This window comes from Aspergillus welwitschiae (assembly GCF_003344945.1).
Source record: "Aspergillus welwitschiae strain CBS 139.54b unplaced genomic scaffold BDQ94scaffold_18, whole genome shotgun sequence".
In the NCBI taxonomy this organism is placed as follows: Eukaryota; Fungi; Ascomycota; class Eurotiomycetes; order Eurotiales; family Aspergillaceae; genus Aspergillus; species Aspergillus welwitschiae.
Window position 1 is genome coordinate 305,679 of NW_020798712.1, and position 22,140 is coordinate 327,818.

The window sequence follows — 22,140 nt, forward strand, 5'->3', positions numbered from 1 at the left end:
ACAGAACAAGACCAGGACTTAGCAGCGCGTAAATACTGAGTAAGAAGATGCATATGGTGGACATTCACTCCGCACCTACATACATGATGGGAAGGGAGGAAGAGAGACAAGATGAAGCTGATTTGGAGGATTATTCGGTAATCGGGATGAGATCGGTGAGGTATATGCACGGTATGCTGTAGTGGTCGGGTAAGTTTGATGGAGCAGGTAGATAGGGAGGCGGGGGGTGGTAGATAGGATAGATAGGCAGGGAGTAGTATGAACAGGGAAAGAGAACCTGATGCAGAGCCGAAATAGGTATGTATGCATGGATGTATGCAAGGAGGCGAATACGAGGGAGGTCGAACGTCGATTGATGAGTGGCGTCTGGGTCGGTTGGTGGTTGGCTGATGGACTGACGGATCGGTCGAATTGGAAGGAAGAAGTTGATAGGTAGTGAGAGGTAGGGTGGTATCGATGTATCGAACTAAAGAGGCATTTCGGAGCTGAATCTGAGCGCACTACCGCGACCTGCAAGCGATGAACCATTGTTGATGCCGGGGCTCGTGGGCCGGCTATTACCTGCAGTCCATTTGGGGCTTCGCGGCTGTGTGCTGGTTGAGCGAGTGGACGGGCGATTTTTCCGAATTTCCCGAAGTTCTTCTTCCTTCCGGCGGAGCAGATCTTCGCGGGACGTGAGGGTTGCTTCGAGTTCGAGGACCCGCGCGAGATGGCGGGCTTCGTCGTTCTTCGCGTTGAGTTCGCGCAGATGGGTGGCGTCTCCTTCGACCTTCCGTTTCAGGGTTTCGTTCTCGCTGCGCAGTTGGCGAAGCTCGTTGCCTGATTGTGCGGCCACTGTCGAGGCGGTCTGGTACTGTTCGCGCGTGTATTCCGCTTGTCGGGCTTCGTACTCGGCTTTGCGTTCTAGCGATGCATTGTCTTTAGTCAGACGCCGAATGTCTTCCCTTGCTGATTCGAGTTCGGCTGCGCTGCCCCCGCCTGCTTTGAGGGATGCGCGGGCCTCTTCGAGTTCATGTCGGAGCTGGGTCCGTTCGTCCTTCAATTTCATGAGCTCTTCCTTCTGCTTTTCGACTCGCTGGTCGGATGTGGTCTTAGCTTGGGTGAGACGGTCATGCTCCCGTCGGAGTTTGTGGAAGTCTTTGGTTCGTGTCTCGTAACGGTGCTGCAGCTTTTCCAGCACGTTCTCTCTTTCTTGAAGACGGGCTTGGGCTCCTGCGAGAGCTTTCTGGAGCTTTTCGAGCTCTGCTGCGTGCGAGTTCTGCATCTGAACAAGGTGTTTTTCTAGTGTTTGGAGCCCACCGTTTAATGGTTGACTAGGAAATCCAGTTGATTCAGTGGATTGGGTTGGCTCCTGCGCCGGTTCTTCCGTTTTCATTCTCTTGGCTGATTGTTCGACCTCATCTTCTGCCTGCTATCTCGATGTTAGTCTGACATTTTAGAAACATTTGACATCCTGGTCGACTCACGAATGCTCGTTTCTGGGCTTGAGGATTGGTCAGCTGAATGTCGACACCAGGTCGGCTTTGCAGCTCTTGTTGAGACGACTCAAGTTGTTCGGGGCTCAGAATGTGCAAAGGCTCAATGTGAGGTAGAGACCAATGAGCGTTGAAGTTATCCGAGACAAGGCAGGAGAGAAGCTCCTCTGCATCCTCCTGTACTCCAAGAGCGTCATCTTGAAGGTCACCAACTACGTCACGGAGACGTATGGAGTATTGCAAGACTGTCCTAAGACGTTCGGGCTCTGACAGACCGGGGAAACAAAGCTCGATATGCTCGCTGGAGTTTGACACTAGAAGACGAACCACCGGAAGCAGATTTCCGTTGCGAGCAAACGTGGTTCGCATGTGTTCCACTGTGGGCGTCTTGCTGCTGAAAGACTTATCTAAAGCGATGATAGCGGCAGGAGGTTTATAGGTCTCCATAACCCCATCATTGCGCGTGGTTTGAATCCCAAAACTCAAGGAATCCTTTACCATGGAAACCTCGATATTCGTGCCCGATCCCATTTCCTCGCGTGGACGTGTATACAACAGGCCCTTGCCCATCAAATAACGTTCAACCACCCGCTGGGTCTTCTCTCCTTGCACCATAATAACCAAATGTATATCGCGCATGCTCGCTGTCTCTAAGAGGTAGCTTAAGAGCAAGAATTTCGCGCTTGAATACTCAGCCCAAGCAGCTTCCCTCCCTAGGTCCGACTCGGAGTTGATGTGTTCCACAATGTTCAAATCTGGGTGTGTAGAAATGTTGCTCAAACGATCTAGTATATCATGCATCTTCGGCAAAAGCGAATCACGCTGCTTGCTAGTCAGTATACAGCAAAGTGATGGGCGGTGGGCATCGAACCTGATATTCTGCAGGGTCGAGTTGGGAGCTTGTTACGCCGAGAAAATCGCGAATACTCTGGCTTTCGCTGGTCAGGACCCGTTCATAGTCATCTTTGACTCTGGAATCCATTGGAAGAGGCACAGCAAACTCCGACGGCCCAAGATGAACCGAACCAGGTGTTGGCTCTTCCGCGAAGTGCATTGACAATGCGCTCGGCTGAATCGTCTGAGGAGGTCCCATCTCCTCAGGCTCGACAGGGGGTATTGTAGTATCCTGGTTCGCTTCATTATCTTTAGGATGTGTCGGTTCCTTATCGACTCGAACACTGAGAGGAGCTGTGGTCTCAGGTAAAGAAACAGGAGCTGAAGGCTCTATGTCTCCAGCAGAGGATGGCGTCGCACTTGACTCCGGGCCAGGGTTCGCTTTTGCGCGCAATTGTGCATATGCGTTCCTGAGCTTCTCCCTCGGTGTCGACCCTTCAAATTGGCTGTATTTCTCCATGGTCTCGGACAGCGACGGTCCTTCCTTCTCTTGAGTATCCATGCTGGGTCTCGATATTGAGCTTATTAATTGGTGGACTAATGAACGAAAACTTGGCGCAGGGGAAATTCGGGCTGCTGGAGTGTGCGCACTGTTTACAGCAATTGACTCGGGTACTGTACTCGCACGTCTGAATAGCTGGGGTTCATCAACTAGGCCAGGCGGAGTTTCGGGTATTTCATCAGCTCCTTCGGCCGGGTTGGCGGGCAATATCTCGGGTTTGTTCGCCGGCGCAGCGGAAGATTCGTTATGCGGAGTTTCAGGGATCCCTTCTGTGACGTTCGGTGTGCCTGTGTTTCCAGCACGGCAAGGCGTGGTCGGCGTCTCTTCGACTTCGTCCGATACTCTGGGTTCGCGAGGAGTCGAGAAGATAGCAGGGACCTCAGTGGCACGGGCAGTCGGAACCACTTCCGGGTTAAGTAGGTTGTCAATATCCGACTGCGGCGGGTGACTGGGCACTTCTGTATCAACACTGGAACTTCTCAGAATTCCGCGGGCGTCGTCATCCAGACACAGACTAGGTTCTGGTTCAGTGCTGGGTAGAACAAAGAGAGGGGAGGTTGGGGACTTTCTAGGTGGGGGTTCGTCAGTCGGGGCTTCTGTCTGGGGCTGACTGAAACTGGGACCCAAAGAGTCTCTACAGTGTTCTTGAACACTGGAGCCGGGTGGCGGTGTTGGTGGTAATGGTAGTGGAGTGTTACATCGAACAAATTCCTCTTGGACCTGATCTCTTCGCTTCTTGTCCTCCCAAACTTGCACGGCAACGTCGTTGGCGTTTTCCTTCGGTTCCTGGTATTTCACGGCGGGCAGTTAGACTAATGAAGCTCCCAGTACTTCCAACAAACCTCCGATGAAGCAAGAAAGGGCAGAAGGTAGCAGACTGGTCACTAAGCTCACCCAAGTAGGCGTCCACGGTCCTTCCCAGTCAATCAAGTACTGCGATTCGGACTCGTCAAGTATACAGTTGATAAGCCACTCGTCTGCACCTAGAGCTTCACTATCGTTGTCTGTCTCGGTGTCGCTTGAATGAACGACGTGCTGATATCTCCACCGTTTCTTTCGTTTGTGGCTTCCGTAGTTTGTATATATCGTAGAAGAGGCCTTGCGCTTGCGCGACATTATACGCAGGCAAAGAGCGTGGCCGAGGTGTAAGAATCCATGGTAGAGTGTTGAAGCTAAAGCGATGGGATGTTAAAAGAAAGGTGAGATAACTGAGGTAGAAGGGTTGGTTGAGGTCGCAGTGTTAAAAAAGGCAGCAATGGTAATGGAAGACGGCGAATCCTCGAAGAGGGGGCCAGGATGAGGGGAGTTTGGAGGGAGTGGATCATAAGATGGATTGAGGAACAGTCCAGCTGGTGATGAAGTCGACGGAACCAACGCGGGTGATCGACCGGCACGTGATGGCTGCTTATCGGCCGGGCCTACGGAGGGCGAATGAATTCAGGCTCGGGAATCCCTCTATAGGGGAGATTGTAGATTTCATCGGGTAACACTGGAGTGAATTAGTCTTTGTTAACAAGACCTGTGGAGAAGGAGGTTGGTTTCAATGTTACAGCTTTTCCGTAGTTCCCCGAAGCGAAGACGGAAAGGATTCCTTTGCACCGGTTGGCATTCTAGACTCGACCAGCGGATGGCCCGGTTCTTGCATGCACAGAGAGCTTCCTGTCTAGAAGCTGGCCTATAGCTATAGGCTGCCCTGTAGAATAGAATAGTTGTACTCCTATAGATCTTGCGACTGTTTCTGGGTGGGAAACCCCCCATCTCAATTCGGTGGTGGCTTCTACAGTCGGCAACCCTAAACCTGAGGAACCAAGTCACCCAAGAGGTCAACAAGAATCTCAGTCGACCCGCATTCAGTAAACCTGACACTAATTCATCGGGCGATATCGGTTATTGAATTATGAATGAATTGGTAGTGAGTAAGTGTGATCTGACTGAGGCCATCTCAATGGCTCGCTTCCAACTTCAACTATTAACACACATTTTCAGCCTCAAGTATTAACGATGTAATATTTCTCTTTGTTCCATGTATTACAAGAATACATGAGAATGAGTGCTTTGGAATTGTCCAGTAGATGAATCTTTCTCTTCCTAAACCAGAAGAAAGTGTTAAACATGGCTCCATTTATGCACGAGATCATATACATCATTCCCCGTCGGGTTCCTTATGTTGCAAGTGGACCGCGAGCCTGATAAGTTGAACTCCAGGACATAGGTTGACTTCGACCGCAATACTGAAGTAACTTATTTTATAGTTACGTGCTTATATCTTCCAGGAAACAATGCCATAACGTTTAAGCGCATCTGAATCTGGAAAAGCTACCAAATCAGCTGGAGCGAAAAGCGGAAGGGATAAGCAGCATCACTGCTTCCCGGGCACTTATCAGGAATGTGGGGAAAGCTTTGCAGCATTTCTCTACTAAATTCCTCCTCCCCAAATCAACCCTATCCATTCCTTTTCTTTGCGCCGTTAACGAGCACATCAGCCGCGACACCAGCCCAGACCTCAATTTCATTTCCTCGTGGAAGAGCACAGACAATCAACATGGAGTCAGTGCACAACATCCTCGCATCAGCGCGTGCAGCACCCTACGGAAATCTCCTCCCAGCCGGGGATGAGATGTTCCTCTCCGTCGCCAAAGCGGTCCAAGACCACATGAAGAACTACGATGCCTCGCATGACTTTTTCCACATTCTCCGGGTTTTGGCTCTATCCCAAAACATTCTATCCGCAGAGTACAATGCTAGGAGCCTTACTAATGGTGTTCAAACCTCCTACGACCCTACCGTGGTCCTCCTCAGCGCGTAAGTAGCCATAACCATGATCACTACCGTAGCCCACTATCTCATACGACTTGTTCTACCATTCCACACACAACTCTCTTCTAACAACAAAACAAAAGTCTTCTCCACGATGTGAACGATAAGAAATATGCCCCACCAGCTATCGAAGGTCAACAACAGACCTCCAAGGTGACTCTTGTGTTGCAGCAGGCCGGAGCTTCAGCTGCCCTAATCGATCAGGTGGAAGAGGTGGTCAATCACGTTTCGTACTCCACTGAGGTCAAGGATCCAGAGAAGGTGCGCTTGGCTGTGCAGCAACACCCTGAACTTGCCATCGTACAGGATGCGGATCGTATTGATGCCATTGGAGCCATTGGAATTGGGAGGACCTTTACCTTTACGGGAGCCAAGTTGGCTGGAGCTAGTATGCAGAATTCGAGAGAGCATATTGATGAGAAGCTGGAGAAGTTGGAGGGGATGATGAAGGTACGTTTCTGAAGCTGGTACTTATTTCGTTCTTGCTAATGTGGATTATAGACTGGCACTGGTAGACAGATGGCTAGGGACCGTACGGAGAGGTTGACCATTTTCAAGAAGTGGTGGGATGAAGAGACGAGGATGGTGGGTGTCTAAGTGCTTGTTTGTTTTCCATGGTGCTTTTGCATAATTAGATCGTAGAGTATGCATTCGGCTGCGATAAATGTGAGTTGGGGAACTGGAACTGCAGTAGCTCGCTTCCCAGACAAAACGTGTTTGTGGATTTCTTCGAACATCTATGTATGCAGACTCGTATCTATCATCTAAATGTATACTCTATCACAATCGAGCATCTCGATGACCCTCCTGCTCCTTCCACTTATCATAGTCGAAGCCAAGTTGCTCTAGGTTTTTGATAGAGCTTCGCTCCTGGCCCTTCTCCGAAAATACCCGCTTCATCTCAGGCAATCTCTGCCGTATCCACCTTTGCCTCTCACCACAATAATTACACAGCTTCCCAGCACCGTTATTGTCAAGACCTTGCCGGAGTGGCGCCGTCGCCGCCCAGTCATGCAAGAAATTATGGTAGTCCGCATCCTGCGGAAAAGGTAGCAAATGGAATGATGTCCCGTTGCCCTTTTGGGCAATGTTTGCTTCCTCCCAGGCTTTCATTTCCTTCTGTGATGGAAGGCTGAGCCTTCCCGACCAAACACGGGCAAACACCGCCGCCTGGTTCTCGGATAGTGGGAGCGGAATTACCCTCTGTGGAAGTGCAGGTAAGACCAGCGTTGTGTCGTAGATATAGAACAGGTGTTGGTACACATTTAGAGTGCGACGGCCATCGGTGATCAGAGGGGGATTCAATGAAGATAGGAAAGGAAAGGAGTAAAGATAGCCAGTGCAGAAGACGATGGCATCAATGTCCTGCTCGATGTGGCCGTTTGCGAAACGGACTGCTCTGTTGTGTGTATGTGGCGGTAGGAATTCCACTATTTGTGGAAGATAAATTTTATCCGAAGCAGCAGATGCCAGAGGGGTCTCTGTTCGTTGGGATACCAGCAGTTTCCCCTTGGACACTTCGTTGATCTGATTGCCAATATCTAATCCAGATGCCGAAGTCCCCACAACAATGACCTTCTTGTCTCGAAACGACTCTGCTGAGTCAAAGAGCCTCGAATGAGAGATAATTCCCGGATATGCCGTATTCCAGGTCTGGATTCCAGCAATATCGGGGGTATATGGGACGTCGAAGTGGCCACTAGCAACCACCACCGCATCGTATGAGTACGTTTTCTCTACCCTTTCACGGAGATTCTTTGTTGTGAGAGACCAAGCATGGGGAGCGCCTTCCGTCTTCCGCACATCGACCACCTGCGTCTCGAACTGTATGACGTTCTTAATGTCTTCGGCATACTCATCCAGATACTTCTTTACGGCGGAATGCTTCGGGAACACCTGTGAGTCCTGCTCAAAAGATTTGTCACCATATCCCATCATCTCTTTGGGGATGTTGGTGTCCAGTGTTTTATATAGCGGGGACACAAAGATCGCCTCTTGAGGTCGGTTGTGGCCTCCAGTCGGGTACCATAGGGGCTCCTCGAGCGGTTTGTTCGGATCCAGTTGTGGCACATCAGTGGTCAGTTTCTCCTTCAGGATTTCCGGGCAGTAATTCCAGACTCCGCCGGCAGAGCTTCTCTTCTCGAAGACATCAATCCGCTCGAAACATTTCTCGGCAAGGAGATACCTGTGGTTCTCGTCAGTGGCTTGAGTCGAATGACACACTCAGGTGCTTTCCTACTTGACCGCAGCAAGACCCGATGGTCCAGCCCCGATGACAGCTATACGACGAATTGGGCTGGAGAGTGTCATTAGTGAGGCAGGCTCCGGGCAGTGAGTGAGTGTTGGAAGGATAGTATGTTTCGTTTCGGAGCCCGAGGGGTTGTCGGAGGCGAGCCGATAAGCTCTTCCCATGACGATTGCATCAATCTCGTGATGAATGCCGTGCTCTTCAACATCTTCTCTAAACAGCTAGCTCTACCGATCAAGCAAGCAGTAACTATCTATTCTATTTCCGATCCTAACTAGGATCCCTACTCATATACACTTGCGCGAGATCGTAAACGGGCAGAGATGCCCAACGAGATAATGGGCGTACCGACCATGACGTAGATTACCCGCTGAACATCGAACTCCGCGGAGAAAAGCAAGGGTAATATTACGCACCGATACGGGGGGAATCTGGGCTCACCTCCGCATCTTTCCATCTTCATTTCTCCCGCGCGTCTTCTAATATCCGATCGACCAACAATAACAACAACAACCACAATATTGTTGCTCCCTGCATACACCATTCCGCCCGGAGTATGCAAGGCCTATGACTCAGGAATGGAAATGCTGATATTACATGCTCATTAAGCGTCTACAGCGATGGACGCTCACGAACAACAACCTCCGGTCTCCGAACCTCTACGGTCGACGACCCCGATCCCTATCGCGAAGCTTGCACCGGCGCTCGAGAATCTCTCGGACAGCTCCATCCACGCCGTAGTGACCTTGCTATGGCCCTACTCATCATCAACCCGTTCTCTCAGCCTCCTGCTAGCGGAGCCGGACTTTCGCCTTCGACGCACGAATGGACAGGTTAAGGTGGTTTTCCATGGGCTGGTCGCAGAAGAAGTAGCCAAATCGCACGTCGGAATTGGCGATACTGTCTTCATTAGGCTGGCGGGATCGAGATTTGTGGACAATGAGGTGTCTAAACAAACGCCGGGAAGATGCATCGCGTGGGACATTAACTTTGATGATAGCGTTTCTATTGAGGTACTTTTCCGGACTCAGCTAGTAGTGATCGGTTACAGTCCAATGCTCACCAATGTCAGATCTGGCGTTCTTCCCAACATCTCTCCACCGTGCAAGTAGACCGCCCATCACCCCCGCCGCCCACTATCGACAATGCGATTGAAGAGGCACCCTCCACCCCTCCTGCCAACGGATACCCTCGCCTAGATGGAACGAGTCAGGACACTAGTCTACAATCGTGGCAGTCACCGGCCTTTGTCGAACGATCGCGCACATCGCTGGGGCATCTTTCGAGCTCCATATTCGACCCATTTGCAGAAGAGGATGGCTTCGTGCCGGGGAAAGGAAGGAAGCGACCAAGGTTTAGCATGCGGGGCAGCGATTGGCGTCTCGTCGATGAACCTGCGAGCCCTGAAGATATCGATATCCCGGGAGATTGGACGGCTATGTTCGACGACGAGGCATGGCTGAGAGCTGAGATCGGCGAGGATGATGTTGCGGAGGATGCGAAGCAATCCCCAAGGCCGTCTGAAACTCGCGACGTTGTACCAGTGCCGGAGGGGCCGTCTGATGGCGCGCAAGCTGAAAGTACCGCTGCCGAATCAGAACAAGTGGCGCCCGAGTTCAGTGCAGAGAAGAAATTGGACGATTCACGATCCGATGCGGAGTTTCTTGTGCCCGGCATTGTGTCGAGGGCCGAGGCTTCAAGCCTGCGAAAGCACGGCATTCCCAATTTCGCTGGTCATCTCCCAATAGACACTCCGCGCCTTCACCCTATACCTTCACCCGGCCTTCCGATTCCTTCACCTTTGGTTAGCACTTCAAACAGCCCCTTTGGATATTTCGGATCCGTGTCAACTACTGGCCAAACTCAGTCTACTCCGCCGACAACTATCAACCAGGAGGCCGTCGATTTGGCCCTTGAGGCTATCTCGGAAACGCCACCAGACCCTACCATCAGGAATCTTGATGAGCATGCAACAACAACAACGGCTGATGTGGACTCTGAGACTGGACTTGCCCATGCTGTACCCTTACACCAATCGGTCACCGCAAGAGCGCAAGAATCAAAGGCTATGCATGCTCAGGATACTACGTCGTCTGTGCCTCTTGTAGAAACAGCTACTCCGCATGCAGCCTACACTTTAGGTTTTGAAGGTGGAGATACTGAAGGAGCAATGCCACACGAAGAAGAATGGGCCGAGGTAGAAGAGGATGAGGAAAGGGCTGAAGCGCATGGGCAATTGGAAGCACGGGACGATTCCAGCATGGTTCCGGAAGAGAGAAGATTCTATCACAGCGTGATGGAAACGACACAGCACGACTTAGAAGGCGAAAATCACGAATATGAAAGCGCTAGTCAAAGCTCAGTCATCGAGGACGCTCGCTCAGAGATCTTGAGCGAAGAATACGCTTCCGAAGTAGACGAGCAACCGGACTCTAGAGCAAGACATGACATCGAACTCATCTCCGAAAGTGAGGCAGAATCACCGGCGAAAGCCCATGATACCGCCAGGAGAGAATATGGATATTACGCCGAAGAGGACGAGGAAGAACTTGATGAGGAGGATGATATTTCAGACGAGGAGGGTGAATCCGAGGAACTAGAGAATTATTATGATGAGGACGGGTATGACGACCGTGTCGACTCTGAACTCGAGTCACAGGGAGATGAGCTGGAGGCCGAATCGCCTCATCCCATCAAGAAGGCAGAACCAGAGGTTATCGTGCTCGATAGCGATAGCGACGAGGAGCCTTCACCGAGCGTGCAAAGGCAGCCCGCTGCAGCACCAGCAGCTACACATACTCGGGAACCCGACGTATCGCCGTCTGCGGATGAAGCATCCAGCTATGGCACATCAGAGTCAGGCGATTACGAAGAATATGAGAGCGAAGAGGTCGATGACGCGGAGGCGGAGGACTACAGTGATGAAGACGGCGAAGAGGCTGGCGAATGGTCTGTGCGAGACAATCAAGAAGCCCAGGAGCGAGAGGTCGAGCCGGTCGAGGTCAACCTGATTCGCCAGAACCGCGAAACCGAGCGGGATGGAGGATTGCATTCCGACGAGGTGCAGGTGGCTCATGAAGCAACCATGGAGGCGCACAGTGAGGACGAGGCAGTCAGCGTGGAGCAAGCAGAGCAGGGCCAAGAGAGCGAAGGAGATGTGAATATGGACGACGACCAGCGGGACTCCGGAGATACTGATATCAAGGAGACGGAAGCCGAACCGGTCCAGGATGAAGAGATGCACGGCCTACAAACCCACGATTATCAGGTTAACGATGAACAAGCCCGCGATGAACACGACGAGAAGGCTCACTACGAGCCTGCTCTTGAACGAGAGATGGGACAGGAACATGTCGAGGAGCCAGCTGATACTAGAGGGTCAGAGGTGGTGCACATAGAAGATGAGGCAACAGAAGAGCAGGATCATCTTCCAGAAGGTTATGAAGATTCAAGCCTAATCGAATCCACGGAGGGCGCTGTTCTTAGGGCCCCATCCGAAGGCGCCAAGCAAAGCATCGATATCGACGAACACCCTGATTCCCACATCTACCATGAGGACTTGCGGACAACAGAAGTCTTATCACACGAGGCACATCCTGGGCAGGTCGTATATGCTCAAAAAAATATCCATATCACTCAACATGATGTGACTAGTACCGAACCCATTCTACAGTATCCTGAACCTCCAATCGATCCCGAGCTTTTCAACGCGGGCACTTTTCCGGCAGAAATTAGTAGCGGACAACAAGGCGGGGATACATCCCACGAGCAGCTACAGGATGGCGAGGGCGCAGATATGCCAGAACAAGCTCAGCACATTGATCCTAGCTTGTCGCTAGATGGTGCCTCTCAAAGCTTGAGTCTGCCCGACTCGGCTGCCCATGTTCCCAAGATGCCAATCCTCCCACAAAATCAGCTGGTGACGCCAGAGTCATCTCAGATAAATGGAGTGGACATTCCTTCTGTCCCTGTCCTACCGGTGGGTGCAGCACCGCCAACTCCTGAGCCTACTCAGGAAAGGTCAGATTTCCAGCCGGAAGACGAACCACAACCGACCGTCGAGGTAGTTACAGAAACAACAACGACGGTGGAGACGGACAATCTTCCACCAGACGAAGACGCCAAGTCTGAAGCGAGATCCATCTCTACCGCACCCGAAGAACAGGCAATAGCCGATGACGACGACAAAGGAGCCCACACAACCCACAGCGAAGACGAAGTCCTACTTGTTGGCCATGACCGCAAACACCTTCTCAACCTCAACCGCAACTACCCAGGCCTACGCAGCAAATTCTCCTACTTCGCACCCCTCGCCACCCTCATCGACCACTACAACGCACTGACAGACACTATCTCAATCGTATCCGAAACCCGGCCCGCCATCCGAGCCACAACAGGCAGAAAGGACTACATACTGACCTTCGGTGTGACCGACCCCTCCCTAGCCGGCACAATCCTGTACGCGCAGATCTTCCGACCCTACAAAACCGCCCTGCCAAACGTAGAAGAAGGCGACGCAATCCTCCTCCGAAACTTCAAAGTCAAGAGCTTCAAACACTCCATGACCCTGTCCAGCGTCGACAGCAGCGCCTGGGCCGTCTTTAACGGCCCCAACGAAGCCCGAATCGACGGACCACCCGTCGAATACGGCGCGGAGGAGCAAACCTACGCTACTGATTTGCGCCAATGGTATTACGAAGACGGCATGGCCATGGTAGCCGATTACCAATTACAAGCCTCGATTGAGCAGGAAAGTCGCGAGGCTACTCCCTACAGTACCGGTGGATTCAGTGATTCAGGGAGTGTGAACAACGTTGATGGGCGCGCGGACTCCTCCTTCTCGTCGAGTCGGGGCTCCGGCTCCGGCTCACGAAGGAGGAAATCTCATCGTCGAATTACCATCCATGAGTTGCGCGATGGGAGGAGATATGCGGAGGTGGGGTCGCCGAGTAGTAAGGAGGATATACATGAGTTGAGGGATGGGACGGTGTATGCGAATTTTTAATGTCTACCTGCAGGTGTGTATAGGGTTTGGGGTTGTATTTGCAGTGTAGTAGATCTGGATGATTTACGAGTGTATCTATGGGTGTTTGGATTGATGTTTCGTGGCATGTGTGGAATACTCTAGCACGGATAGTGGTAACCTTCACAAATTAGGCATATAATCAGAGCAACTGTCTCTATTCATAAAATCTTACTCGCACGTCTATACTAGCATACCGTCCGTGTCTTCATAACCCATACAGAATGATAACAATACGGCAAAAACGAAACACCAACCCACCATAAACGCTATCCCCAACCCACACCTCTACTCCACCCTCGACCCTAGTAGTACTTTCTATCCTCTAAGTCCCGCTCTACATCTTTGGCCCATTCTCCCCACCCAAAAACTCCAAATTGATCGCCGCCCGAATAAGCTGATTGGCAATAGCCGTCGCCGGCGGCAACCTCAACGCCCCCTCCTTATACTCTGGCCCCGGCCCAGAGCCCAAGACACTCGTGCCCGTCCTCAGCGCCTCCTCCACCTCGGCAAACTCAAACCACCTCGCATCCTCAAGCTCCGGATCATGCTCAAGGTTGATCTTCTCATGCGCAGGATCACTCACCTGCGCAATAGCCCCGATCATCAAGTTGGCCGGGTACGGCCACGGCTGCGACGAGTGGATCACGACGCGCGACAACGTGACGCCGGCTTCTTCCCAAACTTCGCGGCGGACGGCGTCTTCGACAGACTCGGCGGGCTCAATGAACCCCGCCAGGGTGGAGTACCAATTGGGCGGGAAGCGCTTGGAGCGGCCGAGGAGGATGCGTTTGGCGTCTGCTGAGACGACGACCACGATGATGGTGGGGTCGGTGCGAGGGAAGGAAAGGTTTGATATCGTGGTGCGGGTGTTGCAGGGGGGTCGGGTGGCGGGTTTGCCTTGCTCTACGAGGGCAGCGTCGCTGGGTGGACAGGCGCGTTTGGTCCCGCTGTTTACGGAGATCGTCGGGTGGCCGCAGGTGCCGCAGAAGGTGTTGCGGGTGTTCCAGTCTATCAGGGCGCGGGCTTGGGCGTAGATGGCGGCTTAGAGGGGGGTGTTAGTGATGGTTGTTGTATATGGGGCGGGGTAGGGCTAAGTTATACCTTCACTGGCGGGGAATGACATGATAGTTCTTCCTTGGAGGAAGGTCAGACCCTTGGCTTCCATGTCGCTGATCACGGCCCTGGAGTTGGCTTGCTGCTCTTCGGAGTGGCGCGGAGTCACGTCCAGTGCGAAGTAGGGTGTTCCGGCGTAGATCTTCCAGACAAGACCGTCCTCCTTCTGGGTTTCGTCCAGACCGAGGAAGATTGGGGATGCGGTGGTTTTGCGCGAGTCGTACTCCTTGATGATGTCCTCCTCGGACTTGTCGTAGATAGACTCGGAGACCATCTTGCGGATCTCATCGTATTTGGCATAGTAGGGCTCCGCGGGAGATTTGGTCAACGGCGCGAGGTCCTTCATGAGGACGAAGCGTGTAGAGGGGTGCTTGAGCGCGGCGGAGAGGAAGGCATGGTCTGTGCGGAGGAATGACAGACGGTTCAAGGGGGAGCCTGAATTAACGGGTGATTAGCTGGTCATGAATGGAATTCAGGGGATAACTGAGCCATACTGGAGAAATAGTTCACAGTCTCCCTTCCGAACCGTCGGGCCAGCATGGAGTCGGCTTGTATATGCGGGGGGTTGGGGAGCTGGGAATCGTTGCTCATCATGTACTAAGGATACGGCAATTGCGTAAAGAATAGAATGTATGGTGTAGGATAGGAGGGATAGAATTAGGATACGAAAAAACCAAAATGCTGTATATCCAAAGAGGAGAGATCAGAATTGGACCTCCTCATGGCTCCGATAACCAGCGATTAATCAGCACCCCTCAGATGCCGAGGCGGGTAAGCTCGTTACCATTTGCGCAGGCACCGCCCACCCGGCAATTCCTCCGATACGGTATTACCGTGACGATTGAGGGGCATGAGGGGAGCTCCCCACACACGTGACGTGCGTCATGGCGAGTCACGCTTTCTCCAACTGATTCGTGGATGGCTTCATTTGTTATCTTTCCCCGCCGCATCAGCAGGGAAGCATTCGCTCACCATGGGTCACCTTGTCACTCTTGCAACATGGTGGGTGTCTGAAATGGGGTGTATCGTTTGTGAATTTCCACTGACAATTTCCTCTCAGCTCCCTCAACCAGTGGGCCCTCGACTTCGAGGGTAACTGCGAGCGGATCATCGAAAGTATTCGGAAAGCCAAGGCAGCTGGAGCCACGCTCCGAGTTGGTCCGGAGCTTGAGATTACTGGTATTTGCTCTTAGTAGCATTTTGCTTGGTCAATTGTTAACATCGCTCTAGGATATGGCTGTCTTGATGCCTTCCTCGAGGGCGATACGTATCTCCACTCGTGGGAAATGTTTGCCCGCATCATCGATCACCCCGACTGCCAAGATATCGTTGTTGATGTCGGCATGCCCGTTCGCCATAGGGACTGCAAGTGGAACTGCCGGTAAGTCATGAGTACCGTACCGCTATTATATATGGGCGAACTAAGCATTCTTCTAGTGTAATCTTCTACAACCGCAAAATTATTCTCATCCGTCCCAAGATGTGGCTTGCCAATGGTGTGTATCTCTCTCGTGACAGTGACTGGGGTCAATGGCTGACATTTGCTTCTTCCACAGATGGGAACTACAGGGAAATGAGACACTTTACGCCCTGGCAGCGACCCCGTGAAGTCGAAGACTACTACTTGGAGCAAATCGTCGGAAAGATTACGGGACAATACAAGGTGCCCTTTGGTGATGCACTCATCAGTACTAGAGATACGTGCTTGGGTCTTGAAACTTGCGAAGAGCTCTTCACTCCTAACGGGTAATGGCCTACGTGTCCTGCTGTTTATTAGGAGATTGCTAATACGTGTACAGCCCTCACATCCCGTATGGTCTCGCTGGTACGTCTATCAGATTCACCTAACTGCACTGTTTTCTAACCCATCAACAGGTGTCGAAATCTTCTCTAACTCCTCCGGAAGTCACCACGAATTGAGGAAGCTCGATACCCGTGTCAACCTTATTACCCAGGCCACGAAATTGGTGAGTCTACCAAACACACCCGAAGCGTCAATTCTAACTCTTCTCTAGAGTGGTGGCATCTATCTCTATGCGAACCAACAAGGCTGCGACGGTGATCGACTGTACTACGATGGCTGCGCAATGATTGTGGTCAATGGCAACATTGTGGCCCAGGGTTCACAATTCTCTCTGAATGACGTTGAGGTTGTCACAGCGACTGTTGATATTGAAGAAGTCCGGACCTACCGCTCTAGTGCAAGTCGAGGCATGCAGGCCAGCATGCAATCGCCTTATGTCCGCCTCGATCTGGACACGAGGTTGTCCCGTCGGGATGAGGATGCTGATCCCGGCTATGCTCCCTCTGAGACTCTCAAACCACGCTATCATGTCCCGGAGGAAGAAATCGCACTTGGTCCGGCTTGCTGGCTTTGGGATTATCTGCGACGGAGCGGTGCTGCAGGATACTTTATCCCTCTCAGCGGAGGTATCGACAGTTGTGCTACTTCTATTATTGTTCACTCGATGTGCAGAGAAGTCGTCAAAGCTGTCCAGGAAGGAAACGAACAGGTCATCAAGGATGTTCGCAGGCTTTGCGCCGAGCCAGCAGACTCCACTTGGCTTCCTACTACGAGCCAGGAGGTTTGCAAGTAAGTTTCCGCTGCTGGACATTCCGAACTATCGAATCCTAACTTATTCCACTAGCCGCATCTTCCATACGAGCTACATGGGCACTCAAAACTCCAGCAAGGAAACCCGGGACCGGGCTAAGCTGCTCGCCGCAGAGATCGGTGCTTACCACACCGACTTCAATTTCGATACTGTGATCACTGCCATGATGAACGTGTTTACTATCGTCACAAACTTCCAACCTAAGTTCAAAGTCCACGGCGGTAGCCGAGCAGAGAATCAAGCATTGCAAAACATCCAAGCCAGATTGCGGATGGTACTTTCATATCTTTTTGCATCGCTGCTACCGACGGTCCGTCAGCGCCCAGGCGGTGGTGGATTGCTTGTTTTGGGCTCGTCCAATGTTGATGGTACGTTCTTAAACTCATACTTCATCTGAGGCAGGATACTAACGGAGCGCAGAATGGTCTGTTCATATCCCAATCCCAGTTTGATACAATAACATCCCAATTCAAATTGAACAAACAACTAACGTTAACAGTCTCCGCGGCTACCTGACTAAGTACGACGCCAGCAGTGCAGATGTACGTCTACATCCCCTCTACAAAGAAGGAATAAGCACCACTAATAATCACAGCTCAACCCAATCGGCTCCATAAGTAAAGTTGACCTGAAGAAATTCATCGCCTGGGCCCGCGACTCCTTCGACCTTCCCATCCTCGACGATTTCCTCACCGCGACTCCCACCGCCGAACTTGAGCCCATCACCGCCACCTACGTGCAATCCGACGAAGCCGACATGGGAGTCACTTACGCCGAGCTCTCGGTCTTCGGATATCTCCGTAAAGTCGCTAAGCTTGGGCCGTGGTCTATGTACGAGCGCCTACTTCACATGTGGGGGAACGAGTACAGCCCTCGCGAGATCTACGAAAAGACACGCCACTTTTTCTACAATTACTCGATTAATCGCCATAAGATGACGGTCTTGACGCCTAGTTATCATGCTGAACAGTATTCGCCTGAGGATAATAGGCATGATTTGAGGCAATTCTTGTGTATGCTTCCTTTTCCCACCCTTCCCCTTTGTTCTTTTCCCGCTCGTGACATGAGACTCTTGTGAGATGATGGCTAATATAAATATTAATATGGTATAGATCCCTCGTTCTCATGGGCGTACAAGAAGATGGAAGACAGTGTGCAGTACTGGGAATCGAAGGGTTGGACTACGGGTAAGGCGCAGAAGAAGAGCGTGAAGGCCGATTAGAGCATCGGATTAGTACCCTATACTAGTATATCCTTTTGGGAGAGACGAAGACATGTAGAGGGGGCGGTTAGTTATGATAGAGGTTAACGTGAATACGCAGTAATACACATGTCAAGCACATCCTAGCAAATCCCTAAGATGTGAGGTCACAATATGGAGTAATGCAACGATTAACTTGGTAATATGGAGGAAACACGTCGAAAAGGAAAGATGGAATTCCATAGTAGATTGGTATCAGCATCAATAAGATATAGACATATGATAGGAAATCGTAAAGACAGAATGTGAGTGTGGCAAGGAACATGAATGCTTTTGAAAAGCAACGCCAGCAGTGAAAATCAGCGCTAATTGACGACAACGGTTAGTAGATCCTTGAGATCACATAGGTATAGTGTGAAAAATAGAAAAAGAAAAGAGAGTGGAACGATAGCAAATCAAAGACTGAACAACAGTCTAATCTCTCCAGAACCAGCCGGATTCCTTTTGATTGGCAGATGAAGAGTCTCCTGTACTGTTCTGTCCATGCGGAGGGTTCAGTACTTCCGTCGTCTCGTTGCTCTCTTCACGACCATCTGAGAATCTCTTTGTCCAGACTGTCTTCTTTTGGGTGGATCCATCGGGGAGTCGGACACGCTCGGTTCTCGTCATGGTTGAGATCACGGTTGGTTGTTCTGTGGTTGTAGTTGATTCCGTCACGGGAGTCGGCTGCAGCTTATTCTCGGGAAGCGTATCGGGAACCGTGTTCTCGTTCCGCTTGTCAGATACAGGTTCCAGCCATTTCTCGTCGGCGTCACGGGGTCTCCGTCTCTCCTCCAGCAGCAAGCGCAGTATAGGACTCTCGAACATTTCAGCAATGGCCTTGCTTTCACGGGCAGCAGCGTCCTCGAAGAAGCGATCGAACATGTCCAGCTCCGTCATGGTTTCGGTCTCGTTCTCGTCTGCTGTTCTTTCGAGAGATACCTCGCCGCCATCGCCGCGGTCCGAAGTGTAGTCGTGGAACACAAGCATAGGGTTTGACCGGCCGTCTCTTCCGCTTTCGGAAATCTTCCACTGATCGCCCAAGCTGCCCCGTTTCGCTAGACCGTACAGCCAATCTCTCGCGGTTTCCCTCTTCGCCAGCGCAGTGGTGTCCTGATCGAGCATCGGTTTTCCATTTTCCAATCGAATAAGATCTTCAAAAGCTTCACGCCAGTGGGTTTCCGTTGCGGGGTTGTTGTTCTCATTCTCAGACGACAGGCTCAATGAGGACATGAGGGACGAAAAGACACCCCTGTCGCGGTGGGAGTGGTACTGATCCTGGCGTTCCAGGTGCAAGGGGGAATATGGGCTGAAGAGGAGGTAGGAGAAGGGCCAACCGAAGGAATTGCTAGCGAAATCCGAAAACATGGAGCGGTGGAAGGGGTGGAAGAAGCGGGAGGAGAAAGGACTGTCGAACAAGGAGGCCCTGTCGAAGAAATAGTCGAAGAAGTCTCGGTCACTTCTGCGCCATCTAGGATGGTTATCTGCGTACCACTGATCGTCCCAGTCTCTCCAGGAATGCGCCGGATAGCGGTTGTGGCGCTGGTTGTAGTGATCAGAATTGTCCGCCGCACCGGGAGCTGTACCTGGCGCATGCTCGACCCCCTTCGCGTCGCCGCCGCCGTCTCTCCTGCGGAAAGCTTCCTCATCGAAGATAGCCCAGTGGTCGGGAGAGGGCCGCGAGGACATGGAGGGAATGCCCATCACCGACTGGAGCACGGACGAGACTTGTTCGTCGGCGAAGCGGCGGACAGCGTCCAACGCGGTCTCGTCATCGGGCCATCGGCGGGAATCGGAGGGAGCGGAATTTCTGTTCTGAGAAGAGGTGTCGTCACTGGGCATAGTGAGGATGCAGATGCGGATGCAAATGCAGGGGTTGGATGGGAGAGTGAGTTATCGGTGAGAAATGAGGAAAGAAGAGTAGAGTAATGGAAGAAAGGAGATGGAGAAAGAGAGGATGGAAAGATGGCGAAGGATTGAAGAAGAGCTTCTCGCGATTCCAATCATTAATTGTTGGGGATATCGCCCCACTCGTGCTTCCCAATCACCACGTGATCCCCCGATCTGGTGCTTTCTAGTATTTACTCTCTTCCTTCCTCGAATGCGCACTTCATGAGGCTACGTAGAATTGATTGATTATCACTGACATACTGCTATACTACAACCACACAGCACCCTGTACCACAATCTGGATACACTAATAATCCATGTCTTACAGCCGGGATCGTCGGTCCTCCAAGTTCTTCCACGCCTCATCAAAACCCGCTCCGCGGACCCACAGGGGATCCTGGCCAGCAGTCGAATCCATCACTAAAAAATCCAATCAGTAACTCTTCCACTTCCATAAGAAGCGTCCGGGATGAACATACCCATATTCGCAATCTTCAACCACATATCGCCCTTAATCTTCAACCCCAACTCCTCAGCCCGGTCTTCGTACGGCCGACATGCTCTCTCACCATTCTTCAAAGCTCGCACCAACTTGGGCAGATGTCCATCATCGCTCGACTGAGCATTGCAATAAGCATAGATCTCCTCCCAGCTCTTCGCTGCCGGATACCTCGTAATCTCATCTAGATGCAAATCCGCTGCTCCATACGCTACATAGAGCAACAGATCCAGTCGGCCTGTCCACTCCAGAATCCGCGCTTTAGTCACGTCATCCAGATACGGCAATCGGATGATCTTCGACAGGAAGATAGTCGAGTTGACCCCGTGAATGTAGAAGAAATCGAACTTGATCTGTTTATCGGGGCGCTGTGCGGCACTGGTGAAGTATGCTACATCCACATCTTTAGTCACTGCCAGATACACACGCAGAGACGTATCAGGGAAAGAGGGAATATAACTCACCAACAGTATTGATAATCTCCACCATCTTCTGCTCAATCTGATCCACCGATACCGTAAACTCCGCCGCATATTTGATCATCTCATCTGGAGCCCGTTTCAGCACCCCATTCTTCATCCGCTGGCTATCATCATATTGTGCAGACCGCGCCAGCTTCTCATCGGCTTGAATCTCCTCCAGGATCTGCAGCATGGACTTCTTCCCTCGTATAGCCACTCCCCCGGCTGCCTTTTCCACAGGCCAGAAGAATAACGGACCGTACCAATCCTCGTGAACAGCCGCCTGTGCCAGACCTTCAGCTACGATAGCAGGCTGATTGAACTCGAGGCCGAATCCGAAGTGAATAAATGGATGGATTAAACCTATCGACAACAATTAGCCACCACTTCCCGCTTAAGTCAAGCCAGGATGAGAGGGAAAGGAAGACAGAAAGAAAGATACCTCCAAACAACCTCCCCAGCATGTTCTCAGCCACCTCAGCCCCCGAATCCGAGAGGAGATACTCCCCTAATACCCTCTCCTCCCCCTTCTCCTTCATCTGACGATGGAAAAACTCCAGATAATTACTATAATGCTTCCCCAGCCCCAGATACTTCAGGAACCCCTTTTCCTCTCCCATCTGATTCACCACATCCTCATCCACGGGTATCTTGGGCCGCTGATAACTGCTGTTCTTTTCATATGCGGCGCGGATCTGTTGGGGTGTTGCGCCGAGGGCGTATAGGCTTAGAATATGGTGGGGGATGTGGTCTATACCGTTAGCCAATATCCTTCAAGCATCCTTATAATATCATGAGATGAGAAAGGAAGGGGGAACATACTATGAAACCCACTCTGATTAAAAAACACATGATGAGATAGCATATCCTCCTGCAGAACTTCACTCGCCACACGAGCCGACTCCTCGCTCACATTATGCGAGATGATTCCAGGATTTGTTTCAGGCGAGAGGTGGATATTGGTAGATGTTGCCATAATGGCATCGTTCAGAAGAGATCGGGGTATATTAGTAGTGGTAGCAGTTGATGAATTCATTCTCGGCAGATCGTATGAAGGCGCCTTGAAGCGCAATATAGAAGCAGTCGAAGCAGTCCGTCTGAGCACCTGACTCAAAGAAGATGAAGAAAGATAGCGCAGAGTCATCTGGATGATGAAACCTTGCCAACTAAACCCCGGTTCTTATAGAGCACGAGGTAAGCTTAAATCCCTATTAATAACTGAACTGACAGGCCAGTGCGGTCCGGTCAGTCAGCAACCCAGCCAGCCAGCCAGCCAGCCATTCGATTCCAGTTACAGTTAGTACGACTACTGTTAGTAGGATAGCTCGTATTCATCGTCACTTGGTACTACTCAGTTAAG

General features: G+C 51.6%; 8 protein-coding genes across 8 annotated transcripts; 3 read left to right on the top strand and 5 right to left on the bottom strand.

Moving 5' to 3' along the window:
- Positions 1–451: 451 nt before the first annotated feature.
- On the bottom strand, positions 452–4,134 carry BDQ94DRAFT_179129 (uncharacterized protein). Its single transcript, XM_026773294.1, has 4 exons — positions 3,766–4,134; positions 2,347–3,657; positions 1,467–2,297; positions 452–1,411 (listed from the first exon to the last, which is right to left on the bottom strand). Exons 1-4 carry the CDS (start codon positions 3,985–3,987, stop codon positions 467–469), a joined length of 3,309 nt encoding a protein of 1,102 aa, XP_026625715.1. The 5' UTR covers positions 3,988–4,134; the 3' UTR covers positions 452–466.
- A 1,279-nt stretch (positions 4,135–5,413) lies between these two features.
- On the top strand, positions 5,414–6,285 carry BDQ94DRAFT_170916 (HD domain-containing protein; the record flags this gene model as incomplete). The annotated part of the gene is made up of 3 exons (XM_026771602.1): positions 5,414–5,673; positions 5,772–6,138; positions 6,190–6,285. The coding sequence occupies 3 exons, from the start codon at positions 5,414–5,416 to the stop codon at positions 6,283–6,285; spliced, it is 723 nt and encodes a 240-aa protein (XP_026625716.1).
- Positions 6,286–6,377: 92 nt separating this feature from the next.
- On the bottom strand, positions 6,378–8,999 carry BDQ94DRAFT_179133 (putative flavin dependent monooxygenase). Its single transcript, XM_026773295.1, has 4 exons — positions 8,378–8,999; positions 8,234–8,306; positions 7,928–8,149; positions 6,378–7,873 (listed from the first exon to the last, which is right to left on the bottom strand). The coding sequence occupies exons 1-4, from the start codon at positions 8,478–8,480 to the stop codon at positions 6,469–6,471; spliced, it is 1,803 nt and encodes a 600-aa protein (XP_026625717.1). The 5' UTR covers positions 8,481–8,999; the 3' UTR covers positions 6,378–6,468.
- Positions 9,000–12,466: 3,467 nt separating this feature from the next.
- Positions 12,467–12,940, top strand: BDQ94DRAFT_144840 (uncharacterized protein). Its single transcript, XM_026766530.1, has one exon. It carries the CDS (start codon positions 12,754–12,756, stop codon positions 12,910–12,912), a length of 159 nt encoding a protein of 52 aa, XP_026625718.1. The 5' UTR covers positions 12,467–12,753; the 3' UTR covers positions 12,913–12,940.
- A 158-nt stretch (positions 12,941–13,098) lies between these two features.
- Positions 13,099–14,770, bottom strand: BDQ94DRAFT_144841 (NAD(+) diphosphatase). The gene is made up of 3 exons (XM_026766531.1): positions 14,570–14,770; positions 14,064–14,510; positions 13,099–14,003 (listed from the first exon to the last, which is right to left on the bottom strand). Exons 1-3 carry the CDS (start codon positions 14,667–14,669, stop codon positions 13,297–13,299), a joined length of 1,254 nt encoding a protein of 417 aa, XP_026625719.1. The 5' UTR covers positions 14,670–14,770; the 3' UTR covers positions 13,099–13,296.
- Positions 14,771–15,025: 255 nt separating this feature from the next.
- BDQ94DRAFT_39767 (glutamine-dependent NAD(+) synthetase) lies at positions 15,026–18,139 on the top strand. Its single transcript, XM_026775666.1, has 13 exons — positions 15,026–15,077; positions 15,136–15,254; positions 15,306–15,456; positions 15,513–15,571; positions 15,632–15,821; positions 15,875–15,900; positions 15,951–16,042; positions 16,091–16,668; positions 16,724–17,058; positions 17,111–17,114; positions 17,190–17,232; positions 17,286–17,703; positions 17,803–18,139. Exons 1-13 carry the CDS (start codon positions 15,049–15,051, stop codon positions 17,910–17,912), a joined length of 2,154 nt encoding a protein of 717 aa, XP_026625720.1. The 5' UTR covers positions 15,026–15,048; the 3' UTR covers positions 17,913–18,139.
- BDQ94DRAFT_39771 (uncharacterized protein) lies at positions 18,047–19,892 on the bottom strand. The gene has a single exon (XM_026775667.1). The coding sequence runs from the start codon at positions 19,770–19,772 to the stop codon at positions 18,366–18,368; it is 1,407 nt and encodes a 468-aa protein (XP_026625721.1). The 5' UTR covers positions 19,773–19,892; the 3' UTR covers positions 18,047–18,365.
- Positions 19,893–20,046: 154 nt separating this feature from the next.
- On the bottom strand, positions 20,047–21,944 carry BDQ94DRAFT_144847 (questin oxidase family protein). Its single transcript, XM_026766532.1, has 5 exons — positions 21,603–21,944; positions 21,223–21,531; positions 20,784–21,143; positions 20,300–20,710; positions 20,047–20,240 (listed from the first exon to the last, which is right to left on the bottom strand). The coding sequence occupies exons 1-5, from the start codon at positions 21,922–21,924 to the stop codon at positions 20,143–20,145; spliced, it is 1,500 nt and encodes a 499-aa protein (XP_026625722.1). The 5' UTR covers positions 21,925–21,944; the 3' UTR covers positions 20,047–20,142.
- Between the last annotated feature and the right edge of the window lie 196 nt (positions 21,945–22,140).

What these genes read in the sequence shown, in the direction of transcription:
- BDQ94DRAFT_179129 (XM_026773294.1), bottom strand. Translation starts at nt 3,987, where the DNA reads ATGTCGCGCAAGCGCAAGGCCTCTTCTACGATATATACAAACTACGGA. An exon ending in GACCGTGGACGCCTACTTGG is followed by an intron (nt 3,658 to 3,765) that starts GTGAGCTTAGTG and finishes GTGAAATACCAG; the next exon opens with GAACCGAAGGAAAACGCCAA. An exon ending in TCGACCCTGCAGAATATCAG is followed by an intron (nt 2,298 to 2,346) that starts GTTCGATGCCCA and finishes ACTAGCAAGCAG; the next exon opens with CGTGATTCGCTTTTGCCGAA.
- BDQ94DRAFT_179133 (XM_026773295.1), bottom strand. Translation starts at nt 8,480, where the DNA reads ATGGTGTATGCAGGGAGCAACAATATTGTGGTTGTTGTTGTTATTGTT. An exon ending in GAAGATGGAAAGATGCGGAG is followed by an intron (nt 8,307 to 8,377) that starts GTGAGCCCAGAT and finishes TTCGATGTTCAG; the next exon opens with CGGGTAATCTACGTCATGGT. An exon ending in TCGGGTCTTGCTGCGGTCAA is followed by an intron (nt 7,874 to 7,927) that starts GTAGGAAAGCAC and finishes CGAGAACCACAG; the next exon opens with GTATCTCCTTGCCGAGAAAT.
- BDQ94DRAFT_144840 (XM_026766530.1), top strand. Translation starts at nt 12,754, where the DNA reads ATGGGCGCGCGGACTCCTCCTTCTCGTCGAGTCGGGGCTCCGGCTCCG.
- BDQ94DRAFT_144841 (XM_026766531.1), bottom strand. Translation starts at nt 14,669, where the DNA reads ATGATGAGCAACGATTCCCAGCTCCCCAACCCCCCGCATATACAAGCC. An exon ending in GACTGTGAACTATTTCTCCA is followed by an intron (nt 14,511 to 14,569) that starts GTATGGCTCAGT and finishes CCGTTAATTCAG; the next exon opens with GCTCCCCCTTGAACCGTCTG. An exon ending in GTCATTCCCCGCCAGTGAAG is followed by an intron (nt 14,004 to 14,063) that starts GTATAACTTAGC and finishes CCCCCCTCTAAG; the next exon opens with CCGCCATCTACGCCCAAGCC.
- BDQ94DRAFT_39767 (XM_026775666.1), top strand. Translation starts at nt 15,049, where the DNA reads ATGGGTCACCTTGTCACTCTTGCAACATG. An exon ending in CTTGTCACTCTTGCAACATG is followed by an intron (nt 15,078 to 15,135) that starts GTGGGTGTCTGA and finishes ATTTCCTCTCAG; the next exon opens with CTCCCTCAACCAGTGGGCCC. An exon ending in TTACCCAGGCCACGAAATTG is followed by an intron (nt 16,043 to 16,090) that starts GTGAGTCTACCA and finishes ACTCTTCTCTAG; the next exon opens with AGTGGTGGCATCTATCTCTA.
- BDQ94DRAFT_39771 (XM_026775667.1), bottom strand. Translation starts at nt 19,772, where the DNA reads ATGCCCAGTGACGACACCTCTTCTCAGAACAGAAATTCCGCTCCCTCC.
- BDQ94DRAFT_144847 (XM_026766532.1), bottom strand. Translation starts at nt 21,924, where the DNA reads ATGACTCTGCGCTATCTTTCTTCATCTTCTTTGAGTCAGGTGCTCAGA. An exon ending in GCTGGGGAGGTTGTTTGGAG is followed by an intron (nt 21,144 to 21,222) that starts GTATCTTTCTTT and finishes TGTTGTCGATAG; the next exon opens with GTTTAATCCATCCATTTATT. An exon ending in GGAGATTATCAATACTGTTG is followed by an intron (nt 20,711 to 20,783) that starts GTGAGTTATATT and finishes ATGTGGATGTAG; the next exon opens with CATACTTCACCAGTGCCGCA.